Here is a 22,550-nt window from a genome sequence, read left to right on the forward strand (position 1 = left end):
AAGGGGGTGGCAAATCCAAGAGAGACAGGGAGGGAGTGTTTTATAGCCTGTAGTCCAGGGATTATCAACTAGATTCAGCTGCAGGTCGTTTTTTCCCCTTGAGCGGATGGTCAGGGGGCCGGAACATAATTACATATCATTTYTAGACTACAAATTGACCACAAGAAGCCTAAACAGATATAATATTTGGCTAAAACATGATCATTTCAAACCTTGCTTACATTTGTATACGACCACGTTGCTCTATAACACTTGGGAATAGATTTCCAAAATAAAAATCACTTGGACCTGATTTCCTGGTGTTTTAACAGTCTTTTATGTCCAACAATGAAAATGTAAAATATATATACACACTGAACAAAAATATAAACGCAACATGTAAAGTGTTGGTCTCATGTTTCATGAGCTGAAATAAAAGATCCCATACATTTTCCACACACACAAAAAGCTTATTTCTCTCAAATTGTTCACATATTTGTTTACATCCCTGTTACTGAGCATTTCTCCTTTGCCAAGATAAAGCTGTTTAAACAGCATTATCGTTACACAGGTGCACCTTGTGCTGGGGACAATAAAAGGCCACTCTAAAATGTGCAGTTTTGTCACASAACACAATGCCACAGATGTCTCTGAGGGAACGTGCTACTGGCATACTGACTGCAGGAATGTCCACCAGAGCTGTTGCCAGATAATTGAATGTTCATTTCTCTACCATAAACCGCCTCAAATGTTGTTCTAGAGAATTTGGCAGTATGTCCAACCGGTCTTACCACACCAGCCCAGGACCTCCACATCCGGCTTCTTCACCTGCGGGATCGTCTGAGACCAGCCCCCCGGACAGCTGATTTTCTACACAAACTGTCAGAAACCGTCTCAGGCTAGCTCATCTGCGTGCTCGTCGTCCGAACCATGGTTTTGACATGGCTGCAGTTTGGCGTCGTAACTGACTTCAGTGGGAAAATGCTCACCTTCGATGGCCACTGGCATGCTGGAGAAGTATACTCTTCGCGGATTAATCCCAGTTTCAACTGTACCGGGCAGATGGCAGACAGTTTGTATGGCGTTGTTTGGGCGAGCGGTTTGCTGATGTCAATGTTGTGAACAGAGTGTCCCCATGGTGGCGGTAAGGTTATGGTATGGGCAGGCATAAGCTACGGACAATGAACACAGTTGCATTTTTCCCATGGTAATTTGAATGCTCAGAGATACTGTGACAAGATCCTGAGGCCCATTGTCGTGCCATTCATCACCATCACCTCACGTTTCAGCATGATAATGCACGGCCCCATGCGCAAAGATCTGTACACAATTCCTGGAAGCTGGAAATGTCCCAGTTCTTCCATGGCCTGTATACTCACCAGACATGTCACCCATTGAGCATGTTTGGGATGCTTTGGATCGACGTGTACAACAGCGTGTTCCAGTTCCCGCCAATTTCCAGCAACTTCGTGCAGCCATTGAAGAGGAGATGGACAACATTCCACAGGCCAAAATCAACAGCCTGATCAACTCTATGTGAAGGACATGTGTCGTGCTGCATGAGGCAAATGGTGGTCACATCAGATACTGACTGGTTTTCTGATCCATGCCCCTACCTTTTTTCTTGTTAAGGTATCTGTGACCAACAGATGCATATTTGTATTCCCATTCATGTCAAACCTATAGATTAGGGCCTAATGAATTTATTTAAATGGACTTATATGAACTGTAACTCAGTAAAACCTTTGAAATTGTTACATGTTGCATTTATATTTTTGTTCAGTGTATATAAAAAAATGTGTCTCAGAAAACTTGGGGGGCAAATAAAACCTTTGGCCCGTGGGCCGCCAGTTGGGGAACCCTGCCGTAGTCTGTTGATATTGCAACATGTGTCTACTTWGGAGCTTACATTTCGGAAGTGGAATTCAGACAAGGAAGGTGGGGGGAACTGAACCGTGTACATACTTCATACATTGGGGTGGAAATTGGCCTTTTGTTTTCAGTGGCACTGCTCCAAGCTTACTGGCTGATTTATGCGTTAGTGCTATTATTTGAATTTCTGTCTCTGAGAAAATGTTTCAGTTCAAACGATCGAGAGAAGAGCTGTGTGGTGGGGGAAGAGGGAAAAATATGATCTACATTCTACACTACTCCCTGGTGGAGCACAAACTGGGACCAGCTGTGTGCAACAAGTTGACTCTTACTTATTGGACCCCAAAGCATGTCATTGTGTAAAGTACTGTAGAACTGCAAGGCTACTAGACCATGCTAGAAGGCAACTTTCTTCATAATGTAGAGATACTAAACCTAACAATGACGTCACTTGAGTCCATCAATCACAATAGATTGTATTATTGTGCAGAGAAATGTGATGAAGCACAATGAAAGCCTTTTGCGCTATAATGATTTATTTAAACTGCTTTCATACAGCCGTGACTACAGAAACAAACAGCTTAATTGATCATACAGAGAAAGCCAAACACTACCTTGAGACTTTGATGTCATTCCTACCAGGTTGATAAGTGTCCCGTTTAGATAAGCATCCAGCAATCACACCTAATAAAACAACATGGTACTTTCTCCACACACACACACAGGGATACACGTCATATGACCGGGTTTAAAACCACTGCTGCTCCACACTATTGGAGTGTCCCACTTTTGATATGATTGTGATATGACCTTGACGAAGTTCTTGACAAAAGCATTGTCTAAAATGTTATATTTATTACAATTTATGACTGCCTTAATTAAGAAAGCTAATTAACTCTCATCCATCTTGTTGGAAGCCCAAACACCAGTCTACATTATTAGAGACCAGCTGCCACTGATGTTATCCAATTACAGCTGACGCTTTTATTTACCAGGTAGTTACTAGTAGAACTTAAAGGCCGGATGCAGGGACCAGGTAGCCAGTCATGATTAAAGAGACAATTTTAACTTTTGACACAGTGAAAACATACTAGCTTTGTAAAGCAGACATATACACACACACATGTGGGACATGTTACCCTATAGATATTACGGGGTAGTAAAAYGGCCATCGACCATTCATGGTTAAGTCTTCGCACAAGACAGTATGCAACAACCAGACCTGTGCCAAATACTTTCAAATACTTTAGCTGTGCTTGATTTAGTTTGCCCAGTATATATAGAACTGATGGATTTGTCCCAAAAGTGCAAACTCCAAGCTAAATCAAGCGCACCTCCAATACMTTCAACAGCATCTGTGTCCCTGGTCTGGTGACAACAACTATGACTGGGAGAAAGGAAGGCAGACAGCACAGCTAGGCAAAAATATAGTTTGTGACTCTTGGGAGCGCATACCTGTGGCTGAAAGCTTAAGGAATCTTCAATTACCCAGATAGCTGTGGTACTGTTGCCACAATTCCATCATGGAGGGTGCTTTTTTAACCAATCCCATAATTGCTTGTGACAAACAAGTGCCAAGTCTCTATCTAACAAGACCTCAGTGTTTGCCAAAGTATAAAGCTTTGCTTGATAAGCAAAATGTTGAGTCACTCTGCTGTAGCTCCATTTGAACAATCAAATCAAATCAAATGTATTTATAGAGCCCTTCTTACATCAGCTGATATCTCAAAGTGCTGTACAGAAACCCAGCCTAAAACCCCAAACAGCAAGCAATGCKGGTGTAGAAGCACGTGAACCCCCAGGTAGAACAATGAACCCCCAGGTAGCCTAGAGAGATACATCACTTTTTTAAAGAAATACTGAAAATATCAGTATTTTGATTATATAACCTATAAGCTAGTAATTGTAGCCAAACACTATTACATTGGCCAGTAAAAAGTATCAAGATTTTCCCATAGGAACGCTGCTGTCGATAGATAAAATAAATGGATGATGGATCTATTATWTTCAACATCAACACTTGAAACTCTACATTTTAGTTAATTGATTTCTATAAAATAATTACATTCACTTTTTTAAGAAGAACAAAAATAGACTAAAAGTATTTTCAATGTTTTTTATTGAATAAAAATGTTACAGTAGCTAGCCTAATTTTCATCATTTCATCCGGAAAACTACAATGTTAACGTTACATTCTAAGCATTTCGTTGTTCAACTCTTGAAGTGAAACAAACTATTTTCAAATTCCACGTGTTCACTGTATTCAGAATCATTTACAGAGCTACAATACATTGTCTGACAGTGATACACGCTGATCAGTATCGCTGCAGATCTCTGCTTAGTGCTTACCTTGGACTCGGCGTAAAATGTATCGTCTTTTTCGCACAGGGCGCCGTCCGCTCGCGCTGCCGCATTGGCGGCACTTTCCCAATTAGCACACGTCCGCTCATATTCGCGCAATTCTGACATCAACGAGCATTTTTACAATTATTTCCCGTAGTATCCATGTAGCCTGAAGGAACGCTCCATTCAAATTCTGATATTCACTGCAACAACCTCCGATTCCCTGTTTCCCCAGTAAGGACTGCGAAACGGTTAGGAAACACCCCCAGAAAGTGACCCCCCCTACTCTCCCACTCCTGATYGCTAACATCTGTTGTTCAACTGTTCCCAAAACCGCGCATGTAACCCACATCATATCATCGACACCACCATTATAGCTACTTGAATAAACTAATTGTTCAATGACCCTGGAATTATTACCCTCTTTGGGATTATGTGGATAATATATGGAGATTACATGGCATATGACAAGATATCATGTTTAAAATGGCAATGAGTTAAATGTACAGAGAAATAATAAGTAGAACATTTGCAGAACTAATCTGGAAGTTAGGGGGAACCTTGCTTTGCTGTAGGTTACATATGCCAACACTGGACCAGTTTAAAACATGCACATAGAGGATGTTATTTTTCTAATGTTCTCTCTGTATTGTTGGGAAGGGCCGATAACTAAGCGTTTCGCTGTTAGTCTACACCTGTTGTTTACAAAGCTTGTGAAAAATWAAATTGGATTTGATTTGGAAAGCTAATTAATATAACCTAAAATATTCATATACTCTCTCTGGGCTCTCTCTTCTCGATGCTCCAACTCCTGCGAAATGAAAGCGTTGGAGCGGTAAGGGACACCGCCTCACTGTCTGCCTGTCTTCCAGGAGGCCAGCTTGACTGAGTGTCCTCCCTGCTTGACCTTCAGTCAGAGGACCACCAGGGAGGAGAGATGAGAACATAGAGCAGCAGCTAATGTTCACTTAGACATAGACCAGTACACTACGACAATAAATACACCCATTGTGTTTCTGTAGCTAAACGCATATTGCTCCATCACCTATTCCTTTTAACTTATTTTATAACATGATTCACTTGATGAGACCAGGGTGGAAACTAAGTCCTGGCATAGGCCGAGTAGACTAGCCTGCGTTAACTCTGTGAACTGAATGATTCACAAGGCTTCGGCTACCACAATATAATCTAGCCGGGACCTCCAGCAGGGCATGAGGAACCTTGGAAAATGTCCTTCTGGTTCCTCCCCTCATTAGTAACAGAGCGTTCTCACTGTGATGTCATCAGGTCAGAGGAGCGTCCAACCACTCTGGGAGTTTCACTMTGTGGGCCAAGAAGGTTCCTCCCCAACCAGACCAGACCAAAGCAGCACAGGCCTGAAGATTCAAGGCTAATTGGTTCAATCTGAAMGGGCGCTGTAAATTGTCTTTGTGTCATGGATCTGTATTGGTCTGATGGTCCAATACATGGCAACGTTGAAAGAGTTGGCTGAAGCACACACTATCAAAGGGTACTGTGTCTCATGACTAAAGGTGGTCATTGCTAGGCTCAGGAGGCAAGATGATAGACAGCGTAAAGTACACATTTTAAAAGGAAATGTCCGACTGAACGTGACGGCCGTCTCGGGGCTCATCATCATGACATGGACCAAGCTAGCAAGATATGTATGCATACAGCCTATTTACATTTGTTTTTTATTGTGACACCCTTTGAAATGTTACACATAGAAGGAACAAGAGTATGTAAATACTGTATATCTAGCCTGATCCTAGACCATCCTGAACGCTGCATTCTCATTCTGTTTCACTTCACCTCATCACTTCATGTATCCGTGTAGCGAATCATTTATGTAGGCTCGCAAGATCAGGCTGGCTGGCGAGGCTAAGATTTATCTGCCATGGTAGTTCCTGAGTTGGGCCAGACCAAACAGCCAGTGATCTGTTATCAGCTAGCACCAGCCACACAACAAGCAATGGGAAGATTTCTGGCCCGAAGAGAAAGCAAATMATATGCCCCAACCAGATGGACTGTGGTGATGATACTCAATAAAAGACTGTTGTGTCTTCCTGCATCTCCTGATACTCGTAACCTGATCTTTTGAATACAAAGTATGTGGTAAACAGTCAGTTTACAGTTTCCCTGTTGCCGTTTTTCTTTATTCAGTGAGGGACCCACATCCCTTTCTCACCCATAACACCTGTAATTGAATTCAATTGAACTTAATAACGATAATAACTGTATTTGTGAAGTGCTTTATAATTATTGTGCTTAAAGTGAAAGCCATTCCCAGGAAACCAATTTCCTGCTGCCTTTGAAAGGAACTACAGTATATCAGGCATTTATACAAATACTGAACACATATGCTTTACATCTCCTGTCTCCTGTTCATCTGACCAATTCAGAGTGCTGCTAAACATGCTGTCACCTATCCTATACGTAACCTTTACTAAGCTGTAACTACTAATATAGCCATTACCTACTGACCAAATGTCTTGTGTCTGAAACAACCATCCCCAAAATGTTTGCTTAGGTCACYACTCACCATTCAAGAATATAGCATTTTCGGATGGGATATGTGCAAGCTGTGCAAACACTGATTCACACTGTCAGTGTGAATGACTGCGATGACTGCATACTGGAGGCAACGGAGGTAACTCATAACATGTGCTGCACTCTCTTTGCTGTGGTTAACTGCTGTTGGCTGTACTGCAGCAGACAGACCAACAGGAAGCTGCTTTCATGCTCTGACCTTTCATGGCTGTGGTCTTTATCAGTAGCTGTCAGCTCTTTCTGCTGGACCAGTTAAAAAGGTAAAGAGCAAAGCTGTCTGGTCGGCTCAACATTTCTGCAAACCCATGTTTGAGATTTAGTTAAAATTGGTAGACATGCCCCTGCCTGTTATGTGTAAAAAGACAGCCATTTATTTTGTTATAAATGAGAGGGGTGGAGGGATGGAAGGAGGGAGAGGACAGGGGGCCAGGACAGGGGGCCAGGACATAGAGCCCTGCACCACCCTCCCTCAGAATGATTCTTAAATATGAATCCAGAATTGGAATTGGCTATAAGGTAGTCCATAAAATCAGCTAAAATATTGATAGGTGCCAGCGGAGTCTCTTCATCTACATGGTATGAAATAATGTAGGTATCCAGAGGCTGTTGTAGAAAGCTATATCCACTTTATAATCAAGACAGGTAACCACTGCTCTTTGACAACCCCTTTGATTACTCAGTGGAACACCATTCATGCATTCAGGAAGAAACTTCTACTTGAAAAGGCTTGACTCAATAACCCAGAAAATCAATCAGTAATGACTACCGAGGCTAATGGTGCAATGACACAATCCTTCCAGCAGAAGGCACAATGAGCCCAGYTTGAGGCATGGAATGGCATGGACAATGGCAAGGATTGGCAGAATGACTTGGGTGTCATTGCTGCATTAGTTTGCAGCTGGTGCCTGACCACTACAGTCTTTCTTGCATTTTGTACATTGTTTTCAATTTGTGCACACTTTGTCCACATACTTTCATTAATCAATTTATATTCAAGAGCTTTATCGTGAAAAGCGTCGAATTCCTCTGAAGTAATGCATTATAGATGCATCATAGAAGTCTCTAAGCAGCTCTCTGAGGATCAAGCTCAGTGTCCACTGGCACACCCTGCTGTCCAGTCAGTTTTTCCTCATCACTTTATCCTCTTATTCAATCAGTACATGAAAAAGATAGATTCGTACAGTTATTTTGATTTGTATTGAGCTTGACCCTGGCAAAGCTAACAGGATTGTGCTGCCATCAGCAGCAGGGCAAGGCGGTACAGCACAGTAGCTCCAGTGACACTAGCAGTAAAACAGTAATGGCTCTGAGATGCATCGTTGAGTCCATCTGAGACTGGAGCTCTGTATATCCACGTGAAAATGGACTCCCTCTGATCGTTGGGGTGGAAAACATCAGCCAGACTAGACCTCAGACAGGACAGGAGGGTTCCCTTACCAAACACCACATCACAGAGGCACACCAGGACACCTAGCCCTGATGTGGTTGTAATGGAGCCTGCATGCCGGTGAGTGATGACATGACATCATGGACATGATACAGAGATGTTCACATGCCCCCAGGGCTACGGTCATCTAATTAGATACTGGTCCGTTTATCAGACATGCATGTGGAGGTGATACTGTAGTGGTAGTCTTCTTGATTCTGTCTTCTACTATTGACTCCTCCAGTGACAGAGGCCTCCCATATTGCCCACAGATGTGTCACACTCTCTCTCTGTGTGTGTGTGTGTGTGTGTGTGTGTGTGTGTGTGTGTGTGTGTGTGTGTGTCTGTGTTGTGCGTGTGCTCTCTGTTGGTGTTGTGCCGCATGATCGTGTGTGCTAGGTGCACTGCGTGTGTGTTGTGATGTGTGTCGTAGTAGTTTGTGTCCTGTGTGCGTGTGTGTGTGTCCAGTATGTGAGTGTGTGTGTGCGTGTCTGTGTGTGATTCTGTGTCTGTGTGTGTGTAAGGGGAGGGCCTCCTCTGTTCACATGTGGCCCCAGACCCCTCCTGGCCTCAGGGGTAGGGTACGTAGAGTAGAGTGATCCCCTCCCTCTTCACCTTACCCCTTATCTACTTTTATCGATCCAGTATCCATGCACATTGTAAATATGGTACTGGAAATGACCCTGTATATACATACTATGCATACTTACTTTAGCATGTTCTTCTTATTTTTAAATCTTTTGTTCTACGTTATTATTTTTTAGTTTACGTTGTTATTGATTACTACATTGTTGGGGTTAGAGTTTGCAAGTAAGGCATTTCACTGTACTTGTGCATGTGAAATTAAAACGTGAAACTTGAGCCATGGCCCATAAAGGGTTGACCCCGAGCAGCGGTCCTACTAAACCGTAATCCCTGCAGGACTTTTGGAGGGTCCGGCCAAGCAGGCCCAGACCTAATCAATCTGCACATGGCTTTATATGGGTCAGGAAAGCACTATGCTAGGCTGGCCAGGAAAGCACGGACTGACTGTGGAGTAGAGTCCAATGTATGCAGGAAAGGGAAATTGAAGGCAGACTGTTCCGTTCTTTGTGTACCAGTATTAGATGACTAGAGGCAAATACTGTACTGTATGCACTCAAGTATGGGTGTGTTGATGTGGAATTTCCATTAAAATGAGCCATAGTGTAAATGGTTACACACACAAAACAGAGACACAGAGAGAGAGCGAGAGAGAGACAGAGAAGCTCGATTTCCTAGCATGTGCAAAGCTTTTTCACCGTTGCCATGGAAATGACATTACCAGAAGAGCAAACTGAAACGATGGATTAGCTAACATGAAGGAATCCATTCTTTGTCTTAACTCAGTAATACATAGCACATACTTAATATGCATATATTTGGCAGACTCTGAATAGTGTCGTATTTTAAACAGCATTATGCATACTGCATGATAATCTAACCGAGCACGATGTTGTTCAACTTGTTCATCAGAAACAACACCTATTATGGAAAGAGAGGGATTACATTCTAATGACCCTATAACTCAAACAGAATGACCTCTTGCAAGTCTTTGTGCCGGAACCATTGATAGCTGATCTGAAACCATTAAAAAGTATGTCCGCCYTGGAAGGATTCAAAGGGGAGTTCTAACAATAGGTACGAGCCGTAGACATCCATTGCCTGGTCTCCCACTATACCATTTCATGTTTGGATGCAGAGCAATCTTCTTAATCGGTCAATATGAAGCCCTTTCATCCTCCACACACACATAACTACACACACGTGCACGAATGCACACACGCTGACTCCAGCACACTGACTCGTCAGTGGGTCAGAAGAGGAGGGTTGCCATGGCAGCGTATCCCGATCCATGTGCCGCATGATGAGAGGCGTGTTGCTGCACCAGCCTTTCCCTTCCTTTTCCCTGCACTGCTTAGAACACTGTTCAGTGCGCGCGCACACACGCGCGCACGCGCACGCGCACACGCACACGCACACGCACACGCACACACACACACACACACACACACACACACACACACACACACAGTCCATCACCCCTGTACCACCATGTTCCCACATACATTACCTCACCTTGCCGCACAGTGGAAAGAGGGGGGCCATAGATAGCCTAGTACTCAGCCTACTACAGGACTCCCATTCCACATGGTAATGTAAGCTACTCACCCTGTAGGCATCTCCATAATCGATACCTCAGCATGCAGTCAAGTGCTTTATAGCCAGTTCAGTAAACAGGGCAGAATCTGAATCGCCCCCAAAATTCGGAGTCATTCGTTTTCTGTCTGAGAGTCTAAATAAGCTTCCAGTAATGCTTTGAGTTACTCAACGTCTGCCAGGAAAAGACAGTAAATCCCTTGGTTGCGATAAACAGAGAGCATTCTGGGTGGGCCTCATTTAGTGAAGTTCCATGTTTTGCATGTCCTTTTTAACGCATTAGACCATTCGCTCCATCAAAGAGCGAATAACCAAACAGATTATCCTCCTGTGAAACGACGGGATTGGACATGAGAAAGTAGCTGTCAGGCTGAAACAGAGCGCTGATGCCGCAACTCGATGGGTGTAACCGTAAATGACGGGTGAAAAACTGAATAGTGGGACATTTATCATTTCTCTTTCAGGTGTAGCAAATCTAAACTATATTCAGTCATATCGTTATACAGTATTGTCATTATTACWGTAATGTCATTATTACATGATTACAGTAATATCATTACTACAGTAACGTCATTATTACTCCTAACCCAATATGTGAAATATGATTCAGGGAGACCTGGTTAAAATGGCTGCCAATGTTAAAATACAATACTGCTGATGGTTKTCCTCCATTATTATGTGGTGTGAAGAGTATAACTACAGAAAATTACAATTCTCTCATTATAAAGACATTATGATTCTGCCATACAGARTCCAACAGATGGTACATTACCCTCCTTCCTCCAAAATGGGGCCTAGTCAGAATGTTCAGATGGAAACGTATTGTGTAGAACATACATTATTCTCGGTCATGGGGAGTAAGCCATAGAGCCTATCAGCTCTATGCATCATATTTCTATCTAAACATTTCACCCTTTTCGGAACACACCGCACACCTGACTCAGAGGAATGGCATTGCTCTCTGGGTGCACAAGTTACCCTCAGCACACAGTACTGCATAGACTAGCTGTGGATATCACACACAGCCCTACATTACTATGTGTTTTGATGTTGTTAATGTAGCAATATAATCAATAGTCATTTGGCCACCAACAATGTGCGGCAGGTTCAATTCACTCCATAGAACCCAAACCCCCGGAAGGACCACACACAGTGGCTTGGTCTAAACGCGTTGTAACGAGCAAAGATTAGAACATCTGGTTTGATAACACGTATGACAAATTGCCTCAATTAAGTCAACGATTTAACAGAACAGCCAACCAGGAATCAGAATACAGAGCCCTCTGAATTATAGATGTGGCTATAATATTATACTACAGGACCATTTTAGCTCAACATTCCCATTTTACCCATGGCAGTCAAACCTTCCTTCGGATATGCTTGACAGTATTCTATGGCTTCCATTCAGATAAAGGAGAATGTGTGAGGGATGATGGCGAATTAGATGGAGAAATGCGCCTTCTCCCCACAGTCACACTGGAGCTGGTTGCTATGGAGATACAGGAGGGGCTTGCAGAAATGATCTATTTTCAAGAGACTGTAGATGCTAATGGTTTCCAATGAGCGGAACTGTGTGTGTGTGTGTGTGTGTGTGTGTGTGTGGTGTGTGTGGTGTGTGTGTTGTGTGTTGTGTGTGTGTTGTGTGTGTGTGTGTGTGTGTGGTGTGTGTGTGTGTGTGTGTGTGTGTATGGTGTGTGTGTGTGTGTGTGTGTGTGTGTGTGTGTGTGTGTGCTGTCAGAATCGTGGATTATTTTCACATTGACTGTACGTACAGTAGCTCTCAGATGAAATGAATTCATGGTTACCAACAAGGACAGCATTGTTACTAAAAATGCAGATGTATTCAGAAGTAAAATGAGATATGTAGTATGGAGGAAACTAGAGCACGAGCCGTCTCTTCCGTTTTTAAGACCTGGATTAGCCTAGCTGCATACCGGTAGTTATTCATACTATAAAACGCTATTATAGATTAGCCCTTTGACGGTCAGTAGCATAGCACTATTCCTAGTGTATGAGGGGTTTATCCGAAATCAAGGGCATTTCCCGCTGAACTCACAGACAACACAMCTGCACAGTATGTATCATGAAGGCTTTTCAGGCGGTTTTAGCATTCAAGCACAAGAATGTATCAAAGGTCATGCTCCAATTTCAGTGTCTTCAAAAAGTATTCATGCTCCTTGACTTTTTACACATTTTGCTAAACTGCTTGCTGCTGACTGTACTCTGTACTGCATGATTGTAGCGGGTTTACTAACACGTTCGTTCTAGTAGCTATGTTGACTATGACATGACAACGATGTAGGTTGGGTGTAGCGTTTAGTGGTCATGACATGAAGGTTTGGCTTGGAAAAGTTTTTTCGCCTGGTCACAGACAGCTGATGTGTTGTGCACTGAAGTCCACAAGCGAAAGGAAAAGGTGAGAGGCGGAGAGCACGTAGATATACAACGAGCTGTTTGTATGTGGCTGCTATGAAGGTGAAATGTGTTTGCGGGTGATCAGGGTGGCAGGTAGCCTAGTGGTTAGAGCGTTGGACTAGTAACCGAAAGGTTGTGAGYTCAAATCCCTGAGCTGACAAGGTAAAAATCTGTTTTTCTGCCCCTGAACAAGGCAGTTAAAGTGTGAAGTTATTAATTATATTTTGGATGTTGTATCAATACACCCAGTCACTAAAAAAGTATCAGGCATCCTTCCTAACTCAGTGAGGAAGGAAACCACTTTGGGATTTCAACATGAGTCCAATGGTGACTTTAAAGTAGTTAAAGAGTTTCATGGCTGTGATAGAAGAAAACTAAGGATGGATCAACAATATTGTAGTTACTACACAATACTAATCTAAATGACTGAGTGAAAAGAAGGAATCGTATGCAGAATAAAATAAAAAAAGGCACTAAAGTATAACTGCAAAACAATTGCCCGAAGAAATTAACTTTATGTCCTGAAWACAAAGTGTTAAGGTTTGGGGTAGTCCAACACAACACATCACTGAGTACCACTCTTCATATTTTCAAGCATGGTTGTGGCGGCATCATGTTATGGGCATGCTTTTCATTGGCAAGGACTAGGAATTTTTTTAAGATAGAAAAGAAACAGAATAGAGCTAAGGACAAGCAGAATCCTCAAGGAAAACCTGGTTCAGTCTGCTTTCTAACAGACACTGGGAGACAAATTRACCTTTCAGCAGGACAATAACCTAAAACTCAAAGTCAATTATARAGTACACTGGAGTTGCTTACCAAGGCYACATTGAATGTTCCTGAGTGGGCTAGTTACAGTTTTGACTTAAAAATACTTGAAAATCTATGGCAAAACATGAAAATGGCTATRTAGCAATGATCAACAACCATCTTAACAGAGATTGAAGAATGTAAAAAAACAACAGTGTGAAAATATTGTACAATCCAGGTGTGCAAAGCTCTTAGAGACTTACCCAGAAAGAAGTACAGCAATAATCACTAACATGTATTGACTCAGGAATGTGAATACTTGAGATATTTCTGTATTTCATTTTCAATACATTTGCAAAGATTTCTGAAAACATGTTTTGACTTTGTCATTGTGGGGTATTACGTGTGGAAGGGTGAGGAATTTTTCATTTTTTTTWATAAATGTTAAATTCAGGCTGTAACAACAAAATGTGGAATAAGTCAAGGCACTGTATACGTTTTCTCTTAGGGATTTGGTAGTTATACTATCCCTTCGTTATATTCTGACAGATAAAATARATTGGGGATCTCGATCCAAGCGTATGGTTATCAAAAAGATGCCAGTAGTCCTGTCTCTGTGTATGGGCTGACCTGGGAACAGGTGGCACACCACAGGAGGTACAGGGTTTCTCATCATGGMCACCTTAAATAGCTCACCTAGGGATTGAGGACACAGGTGGCCCAGTGCTGAGCATTCACTATGAAGCATTTTTACAATCACCAGACATACCATCTTACTCTCACTCTATTTCTCTTCAATCTCATTCTGCTTCTCACTATGCCTTGTCTCCATCTATCACACGTCTCAATATTTACACTGTAGTCTCTCATAGGCAGAGTGGACTGATTACCCAAGCYGGCCAGTCAGTCAGTGCCCCAGAAGCTGCAGAGTAAATCCCAATGCATGTGGAGCAATGATAAAGTTGCTCACATCACACCAGAGAACTGGCCTGGATTCCCTGCCTCTGCCTCTCCTCTCCCTCCCTGCCTACTGACTGTCAACTAGGGAGAGGGAATTAGAAAGAGAAAGAGAGAGGTGTGGGGGGGGGGAAGAGAGAGAGGGGCACAAAGAGAGATTGAGAGAGAGAAAGAGACTGTTAAATGAGTGTTAAATGAGGCATGAAAGGAGAGAATGCTGTGGCTCTGCACCTGGTAGACAGAACACCTGCCACGCCTTTCCTTGACACCTTGACCTGGGATCAGACTGATGCCCTACCACGGCATTGGTCGGTAGGCTACTGTTACTAATGCGCAGTTAGTTCGTTAGTGGGTTTTAACTGTAAAAAAAAGTAGGGTAGTACTTTAAGCCAATGTCATTCTGTACTTCAGTCCTTTCTGCTTAAGTTYTTGGTAGCACAAAGTGACTTGCTCAATCCCATTTAGTGGAGAGGCAGGCACTGACTCGAGGGGCTCTGTGTGCGTTTGTGTCAGTTACACCCTCCTCCGTCTCTGCAGTGAGATGTGGGTGTGAATGAATGCCCACTGCTGTCTTTGACACGGCCAGCTCAGCAGGAGCGCTGGTAATGAATGTCATTACTGCACAACTCAGACGTAATCTGCACTCATTTAGACCCATTTAGAGATCCACTTTTGGTTTTCCTGCCATTCGGACATCTTACTTTTCTACAAAATGGAAGATTCCAAGACAGACAAAATCTTGTCTTGTTTCAGCAGATAATTTCCCAAGTTGTTGGAACGGCTAGGAATAGAGACGGAATAGTGAAGCTGCGAGTTTGGAATAATTCTGGACATGTTTATTCACTAGTTGCCATCAACACACACACACACACACACACACACACACACACACACACACACACACACACACACACACAATGTATTTCACAGCACAATGAGTTTCAGCAGAGGGGGATTCGCATTAGTAGCTAGGTTTKCATCCAATTGGCAACATATTTCCATGCAAATATWAAAAAATGCATAAAAATAATATGCACATTTTCCCACCAGATATATGTTTCCATCAAATTGACTTGTGTGTGATYACTTAGTGGACATAAAAATAACTTGAACGGTAAATTCCAATGAACCAAATAAAAAAATACTAGTTAAATGGGTTTCCATTGCATTTTCAACTCTACTGTAGGTTTTGCCACAAAACATGTTGTATTATATAGCGAATGTGCCCATTCGGATTTTTGCTGTTTCCATCAGGCCTGTCGTGAATATTTTTTATCCGACATATACTTTAATTGCATAAAAAGGTTGGATGGAAACCTGGTTAGTAAAACCAGCTATCGATGCTGAGAGTAATACCTGATGATTCACATGCAAGTCGCTACTCATCACAGCTAACCTTCCAAAAAAATCCTACAGGAATCCTGCAGGACTTCACTGATCCACCTCAGCAGAATCAGTCTGAGAAGAAGGCGACATGGTTGCTGCATGAAGCATGAATCCATAATAGACCCATTCAGGAACAAGCGAGTTACACTAGACAAGACTGCAGGGCTCCAGACTAACATTTTACCCTGGTGGCACTAACTTTTTCCCCAAAAAGTTTAAAAAATTGCAGCGTCACATAGTAGAATACATTTGAGTCATCATCTTATTAAGTAATTAATCATGTTTTATTAAGAATGTAATAGACTACTGAGATGGTATTCTATTATATTCTAACATGTCCAAGCAGGAATGCATGATTCAAAAAATTTGATATGTCATGAATTTTGGGTTGACAATTTTTGTTTTATTTTACTGTCAAAATAGGGCCCCAGAATTTTCCGATTTTTTTTGTTCAATAGATAAGAATTTGCCTTCATTTTTATGTGCACAAATATTATATACAGTATAGGCATAATTCAACTGGTGCTAATTCACCACCTAAGCCAATGGAAACTCAAAACACATTAGCTAGAACGGTAACTCTAAATATAACACCTACTGCTAGTCGCCTTGTATTAATCGAACACTAAATGTAAATGTCCTAAAAAAGTGCACTTGCAATGGCCGATGCMCAACTTTGCCCGTTCTGTATTTCAAAGCCATATCAGATATCTTGACTGAACCAGGTTTTCCATACCTACAGAAAGCTGAGACCCTCATCTCCTTATAATAGACAACTTGAACTAGTTGCATCCAAAGTAGTTTTTTCCACGCAATTGCATTTTTAAATGTTATACAATCACGAGGGGCACACAAGGTGGGAGAGAGAGTATGAGAAGCTCACTCGGGGTCATTACAGCAGCCGGCCCCAGCGAAACAGGCAAGCACAGCGGCAAGGCAGACACTTTTATTACAGGAARCATGAGAATAATGCACTTTACTGTTTAACAAATTCATGGTTTTATTCGCTCTAAAAAATAGGACGTTTTGATGTAGATGACGAGGTAGATTGTGCAGCTCGCACCAGTGTAACCAATTCAAKATTTTACTCGCACAGCCAAGATAAAGGGTCTCAAAATGTGACTAAATGGTCGCAGTCTGGAGCCCTGGACTGCTGAGGACAGCACTGTGAAAGGGTTACTCCATGCTCGATTGATGCTTGTTTCATGACATACCGTAAGTTGTAGGATCAAGTGATAACAYCCATCCGTAGAATCCACAAGGACAATATCAAAGATAATTGTACAGTAGGATGCAAAGTGAGTCTTACTGAAGAACTGGATCCAAAGCCTGCTCAACCACCCAGTAGCTCCCCACAACCAGAGTAGAATAACCCTGAGTTAGACAATAGAATAACCACAGGTGTCAAACTCATATCACAGAGGGTTGAGTTTCTGCAGATTTTCACTCCTACCTTGATTGATCAATTAAGGTCACTGATAAGTTAGGAACTCCCCTCACCTGGTTGTCTGGCCACAAAAACAAAACAAAAAACTGGAAATAACAAAAACCAGCAGGTACTCGGCCTGACATGGAATGAGTTTGACACCCCTGCTATATCCCCTTACCCATTGGCTAGGTTGTCATCGTCATCCTCTGGCATGCTCTTTCCCAGCAGGTCGCTGTCGCTCAGGTAACCAGACTTGAGGTCAGCATCGTCCACATCCAGTCCTTCGATGAGCTCGATTCGGGAGGAGTGGCTGAGACGGCTGGAGACTCGGGCAGGCATGGTGTGGGCCGTATACTGGGACCCGGCCTTTCCCCCATGGTACACGCCGCTGCCCGTGGACGAGGGGGCGTCTCCAGCCTGCAGCCGGGGGCTGGACTGACCGTGGCGCCAGGAGAGAGGAGACGAGCGATTGGACAGACTGGACATGCTGCGGGCGTTGGTTTCGTCACTGTCATAGCAAACATTACTGCTCTCCAGACAGCTGGGGAGAGAAGAGGAAGAGAGAGAGGTTATAGTATTGTAGAAATGGAATGAATGAGAGGACAGAAAGGGAGGTCGGAAAAACTACGAGTTTGAGGGACATATAGAGAGAATTAGAGAAAAAAATAGATATTTCCTGTTTCTCACTCTCTGTCATCGGGCCTTTAAAGAAATCTGTCTTGACATATAGTCTCTGCTGACCCAGATACAGCTGTAACATTCACTCTCAGCCTTCAGCGACTACAACAAAGAATGGGTGGCATCTCAGAACTCAAGGGCATCTCGCTTGCTATAGTATAAGAGCATAGCATCATTGTGTGAACAGAGGAAAGTATTTTGTCCCCTCTCTCCCTTTGACGGGATCGTTCATAACCCTCAGCAATATGTTCACAATATCATTACCAGCTGGGACTTGCAGACCCAAGGTAATCAGCACATAATCACACACCGCCAACATAATTTTTTTAAATGATTGCTCGGGCCAGGAGTTTTTCTTGACTACATGACCTGATCAGGGAAAACTCTGGGCCATTGTGTCAGCCAGTGAAAGGTGAACCAATGTGGACTAGAGAGATGTTCTAGTTTAGACTAGAGAGTACTTCTAGGCTGTTGTCTAAGTAAGAGGTTAGACTAGAGAGTCGTTCTAGTTTAGACTAGAGAGTCGTTCTAGTTTAGACTAGAGAGTACTTATAGTCTGTTGTCTAAGTGAGAGGTTAGACTAGAGATAAGTTCTAGTTTAGACTAGAGAGTAGTTCTAGTCTGTTCTCTAAGTTGGTCAGGTTTTGCAATGCCCTCCCAATGGCAAGGAGCTTCTGCTGAGTCTGGCGATTACATAACCAGATGCACCAACCAGCCCAGATGAATAATGCAATGCCTGCCTGAGACCATGTGGGTGTTTTTTCCTCCTGCTATTTCTGTACTTCTGTAGATGGATAATTCATCAACAGGGACTGTTAACTGTTACTGCCTCAGGAATACATTCCGACTCCCACAATGCGTCAGTGGAATGATACATTACCTCACAGTAGGACGGTACTTCCTTGAGAGTTTTGAAATGTAGTTTAACTTCAATTTGTAAGATAGTTTGAACTCATGGATGCACATCAAACAATCCCATATGTTAGGGTATATGTTTGGGAGTTATGACAGGGAGCTGAACTAGTGACAGAATTACMGCCGGTCAGAGAGCTGTTAAAAAAACATGCTGTACGCAGTGAGGTAAAGTCATTCGAAGCGTATGATTTATTAGTAGTACTGTATGTGGATGTTACTTGCAGTACCTGTAAGTAACATCCAGTCCATTTGTGCTTTAGAGCAGGGCTCTCCAACCATGCTCCTGGAGAGCTACCATCCTAGGTTTTCATTCCAACCCTATTCAGGTGCACCCGATTCTAATTATTAGCTGGTTGATAAGATGAATCAGGTTAGTTACAACTGGGGCTGGAGCGACAGCACATACTAGGGTAGTTCAGTAGGGTAGTTCTCCAGGAACAGGGTTGGAGAGCCCAGCCCTAGAGCAGGGTTTCCCAAACTCGGTCCTGGGGGCCCCCARCCTGGGTGCACATTTTGGTTTTGGCCCTAGCACTACATAGCTGATTCAAATAACCAACTCATCATCAAGCTTTGATTATTTTGAATTAGCTGTTGAGTGCTAGGGCCAAAAACCTAAATGTGCACTTGGAGGGGGGGGCAGGACTGAGTTTGGGAAACCCTGCTCTAGAGGATTGGTGGCCAAGGTCGAAAAGCATGAGTTTTTAGATGGGTGAAGTTGCCGAGGTGTCTGTCAGCCTCCAGAGGCCAGGGCTATGGAAATTCAGAGCTCATATCTGGGATGGAATCCCTTAGGACYTGAACACCACACACATCAAAGAGAGACCAAACGGCAACAGGAATATTGGTAGGCAGAGCACATACTGTTGAGCTGGAGACAAGAAGCAGGCAAAAAAGGTAGACATACAGGCTTTGAATGCAGAYCAACTTTTTGTTAACGAACGATTCGGTTTCTGCCCAGGTTCTTTAATATTCTGTGGAGTTAGTCTCTGGTGTTTTCTGTTATTGTCTGTGTCTCATCATGATAGAAACCGTCTGAAACGAAATACTCGACAAAGGGTTTCCCAGAATGTGACGGTCATGAAACAGAAACAGTCTGTTTCAGAGGGATTGACAGGATATGTTTAACAGGTGGCAAGTTGCCAAGAAGACATATAACGGAGGGCAGTTGTGTAAACATGATTGTGTGTACTCTATCGATCTGTCCATTGTGTTTCATGTGTGTCTGAGTATACTAAGGGAAACAAATCCATAGCTTTCTATGTCTACACGTACAGCATCTGGCTGAACCAATGAAACAATATACAGTTGACAGGTAATGTGTGGGGTAGCAAGTAATGTTTGCGCAGAAGGAACTTTAAAAAGGAAGAAAAATATGGAAATAAAAGGATACTCTGGGTTTTGAGAATGCGCTTTACACGTTATGCCCCGTTCACATCAGTACGTGGCATCAGAAGCACCCCAGTATTGCCTACCATAATCTATCAACTCAATGTACGGTAATGGACTCACCCATGGCTGAGCTGGGCACCCCGTAGACTGGACATGGTATCTTCCAGGTTCTGTCTGAGGTCAAGGACGTTCTGCACCGTGCGTTTCCTCTGAGACTCTGGGTCTGTGGGGACATCACATCAGTCACTGTGGTCAGACACACAATGCAATCACATATTCCATGTATCACTGTCAGACTGTTTGTGTCTTATTCCCTTGAGATCTCCCAAAGATTTTCCTCTCTGCAAATAAATATTAAAGTTCCAGTGTGAACACKCTGTTGTGATTGTGGACTAGTATTGTGTAGCATGTATCACTGTCAGACTGTTTGTGTCTTATTCCCTTGAGATCTCCCAAAGATTTTCCTCTCTGCAAATAAATATTAAAGTTCCAGTGTGAACACCCTGTTGTGATTGTGGACTAGTATTGTGTAGTGACAGGTGTTTTGCTGGTGAGAAGCATCCATGCTGCGTTCACATTGTTAGGAAGACAAATGTGACTCCCTGGGCTCCCTCACCATGGCAACGCTGCTCTAACACCCCTACAGGGTCCTGACATAGTACAGCTCTAACTGTGGAACACCCCTGTTTTGGATCTTGACGTGGTACAGTCCTAGATGTAAAACACTGATGACAGTGACTGGGACTGTGAGTGGCCACCAGGGGGATGCTTCTGACGTTCTGTCTATAGCCTCCCAATAGGGAAGACATGCATTCTCCTTGATGTGCGTGCGTGTTCCTACACACATTTATTTATGCAATTATAGCATAACACAATCACAATCTCGCACATACATTCAGTCACCCCCTCTACCCCTGCACATACTGTATATACACACACACACACGCTCACAATAATCCATAGTAAAGCATAGCAAAACAAAGGGAAATGTCATAATGGATGATGTGAATCCTACATGGACAGCAGACAAGACATGACCATCCTATCCTAAATCAATAACATGAAGCCATGCTATCTGTCTCATTTGTTAAAATGAATGACTGGATTTCTGTGTAGACCATGATGGTGAAGAAGAGAGATGTGGGAAAACAGGAATGCTGTTTRCTACCATACAGTACAATAGCTACAGGCAATAGCCCATAAGAGGTGAAAAAATTATCATCCACTGCATTAACTGAAGGTGCTGGCTAAGAGTCAAGCATAGTAGAGGAATCCCATCTCAAATAATGAGGCCATACTCATTAGTTATTCACTGTGAGGCKATTCAAGGGAATAAGACACGTGGAGAGGCTGTAAATTAGCGAACAGCCTTAAATAAAAATGTATGGCCTTTTGTACCTCTTTCACTATCATGAAAATGTGGATATAGAAACATGGCTGTAATGTTAATGTTCCGAGAAGTGCTATTGTAAGCTAAAAGTATGSTCTCGTTCAGCGGTTTTAAACGTGTGTAATTACACTCTCTAGTCCTTTCAGCATGAGTGGATTGAAAATAAGGACCTCTGCTGCTCACAGTATTTCAAACAGTTTACACTTGAGCTCATGTCATAATCTGCTTACACTCAATCTCATTTCAAACCAGTCTTTGCCAGAAGCTGAACCATAGCCTTGTCCCAGATCTATTTGTGTTTTTTGCCTACTCCATTGCCATTGTCAAGCCAAACATGTTTAGCATGACAGTTCCATAAGGAGTTGGTAACAAAGCAGAAACATACTGGCACCCAGGCTAGCTGAGCCATGTACCATTCCTTCATATTTAGCCTACCACCACAGCAGACACACCCTTTAACAAGGCTCCTTMAGTTTGACTGAACAGGCAGAGTCCTTTATAGCTTAATCCTAGATAATGCCTGCTGATACAGTATATTGGATCTATACAAATCTATCAAAAATATGTTTATAAAAATGGTGAATGTGATCTAAAAGAGAAATCGAGCTACCTTTGAGAAATCTATTTATAGTTCTGATATCACTGGTCAGTAAGAAGGCAACATCGAAATGTATTGGTCGATTTCTATACAGTGCCATTTGAATGAATATCTTGCTAACCGTAAAATGTATGCATGTCATCAACCACTTCACAACCTCAGAGCACCACTGCCCTGGACCTACTGTAAGGATGTGATCTCCATCATACAGCTGCATGGGAAACATCCTTATCTTTGTCGTGGCAACCACCACTACAAAGATATAGACCAAAAACAGAAAGCCGAGCCAGCCAGC

General features: G+C 42.7%; 1 protein-coding gene across 4 annotated transcripts in view; it reads right to left on the reverse strand.

The window, feature by feature from the left end:
• The window catches only part of LOC111969725 (neuron navigator 1-like), a 112,063-nt gene that overhangs the window by 45,798 nt on the left and 43,715 nt on the right, over window positions 1–22,550 (reverse strand). For all 4 annotated transcript variants that reach the window (XM_023995940.1, XM_070445516.1, XM_070445518.1 and 1 more), the window contains 2 exons: window positions 20,388–20,490; window positions 17,464–17,826 (listed from right to left, as the gene is read on the reverse strand). In XM_023995940.1, the coding sequence (XP_023851708.1) occupies window positions 17,464–17,826; window positions 20,388–20,490 (466 nt within the window). The remainder of the gene's footprint in view (window positions 1–17,463; window positions 17,827–20,387; window positions 20,491–22,550) is intronic.

Source organism: Salvelinus sp. IW2-2015, linkage group LG11 (genome assembly GCF_002910315.2).
Source record: "Salvelinus sp. IW2-2015 linkage group LG11, ASM291031v2, whole genome shotgun sequence".
Classification (NCBI taxonomy): domain Eukaryota; kingdom Metazoa; phylum Chordata; class Actinopteri; order Salmoniformes; family Salmonidae; genus Salvelinus; species Salvelinus sp. IW2-2015.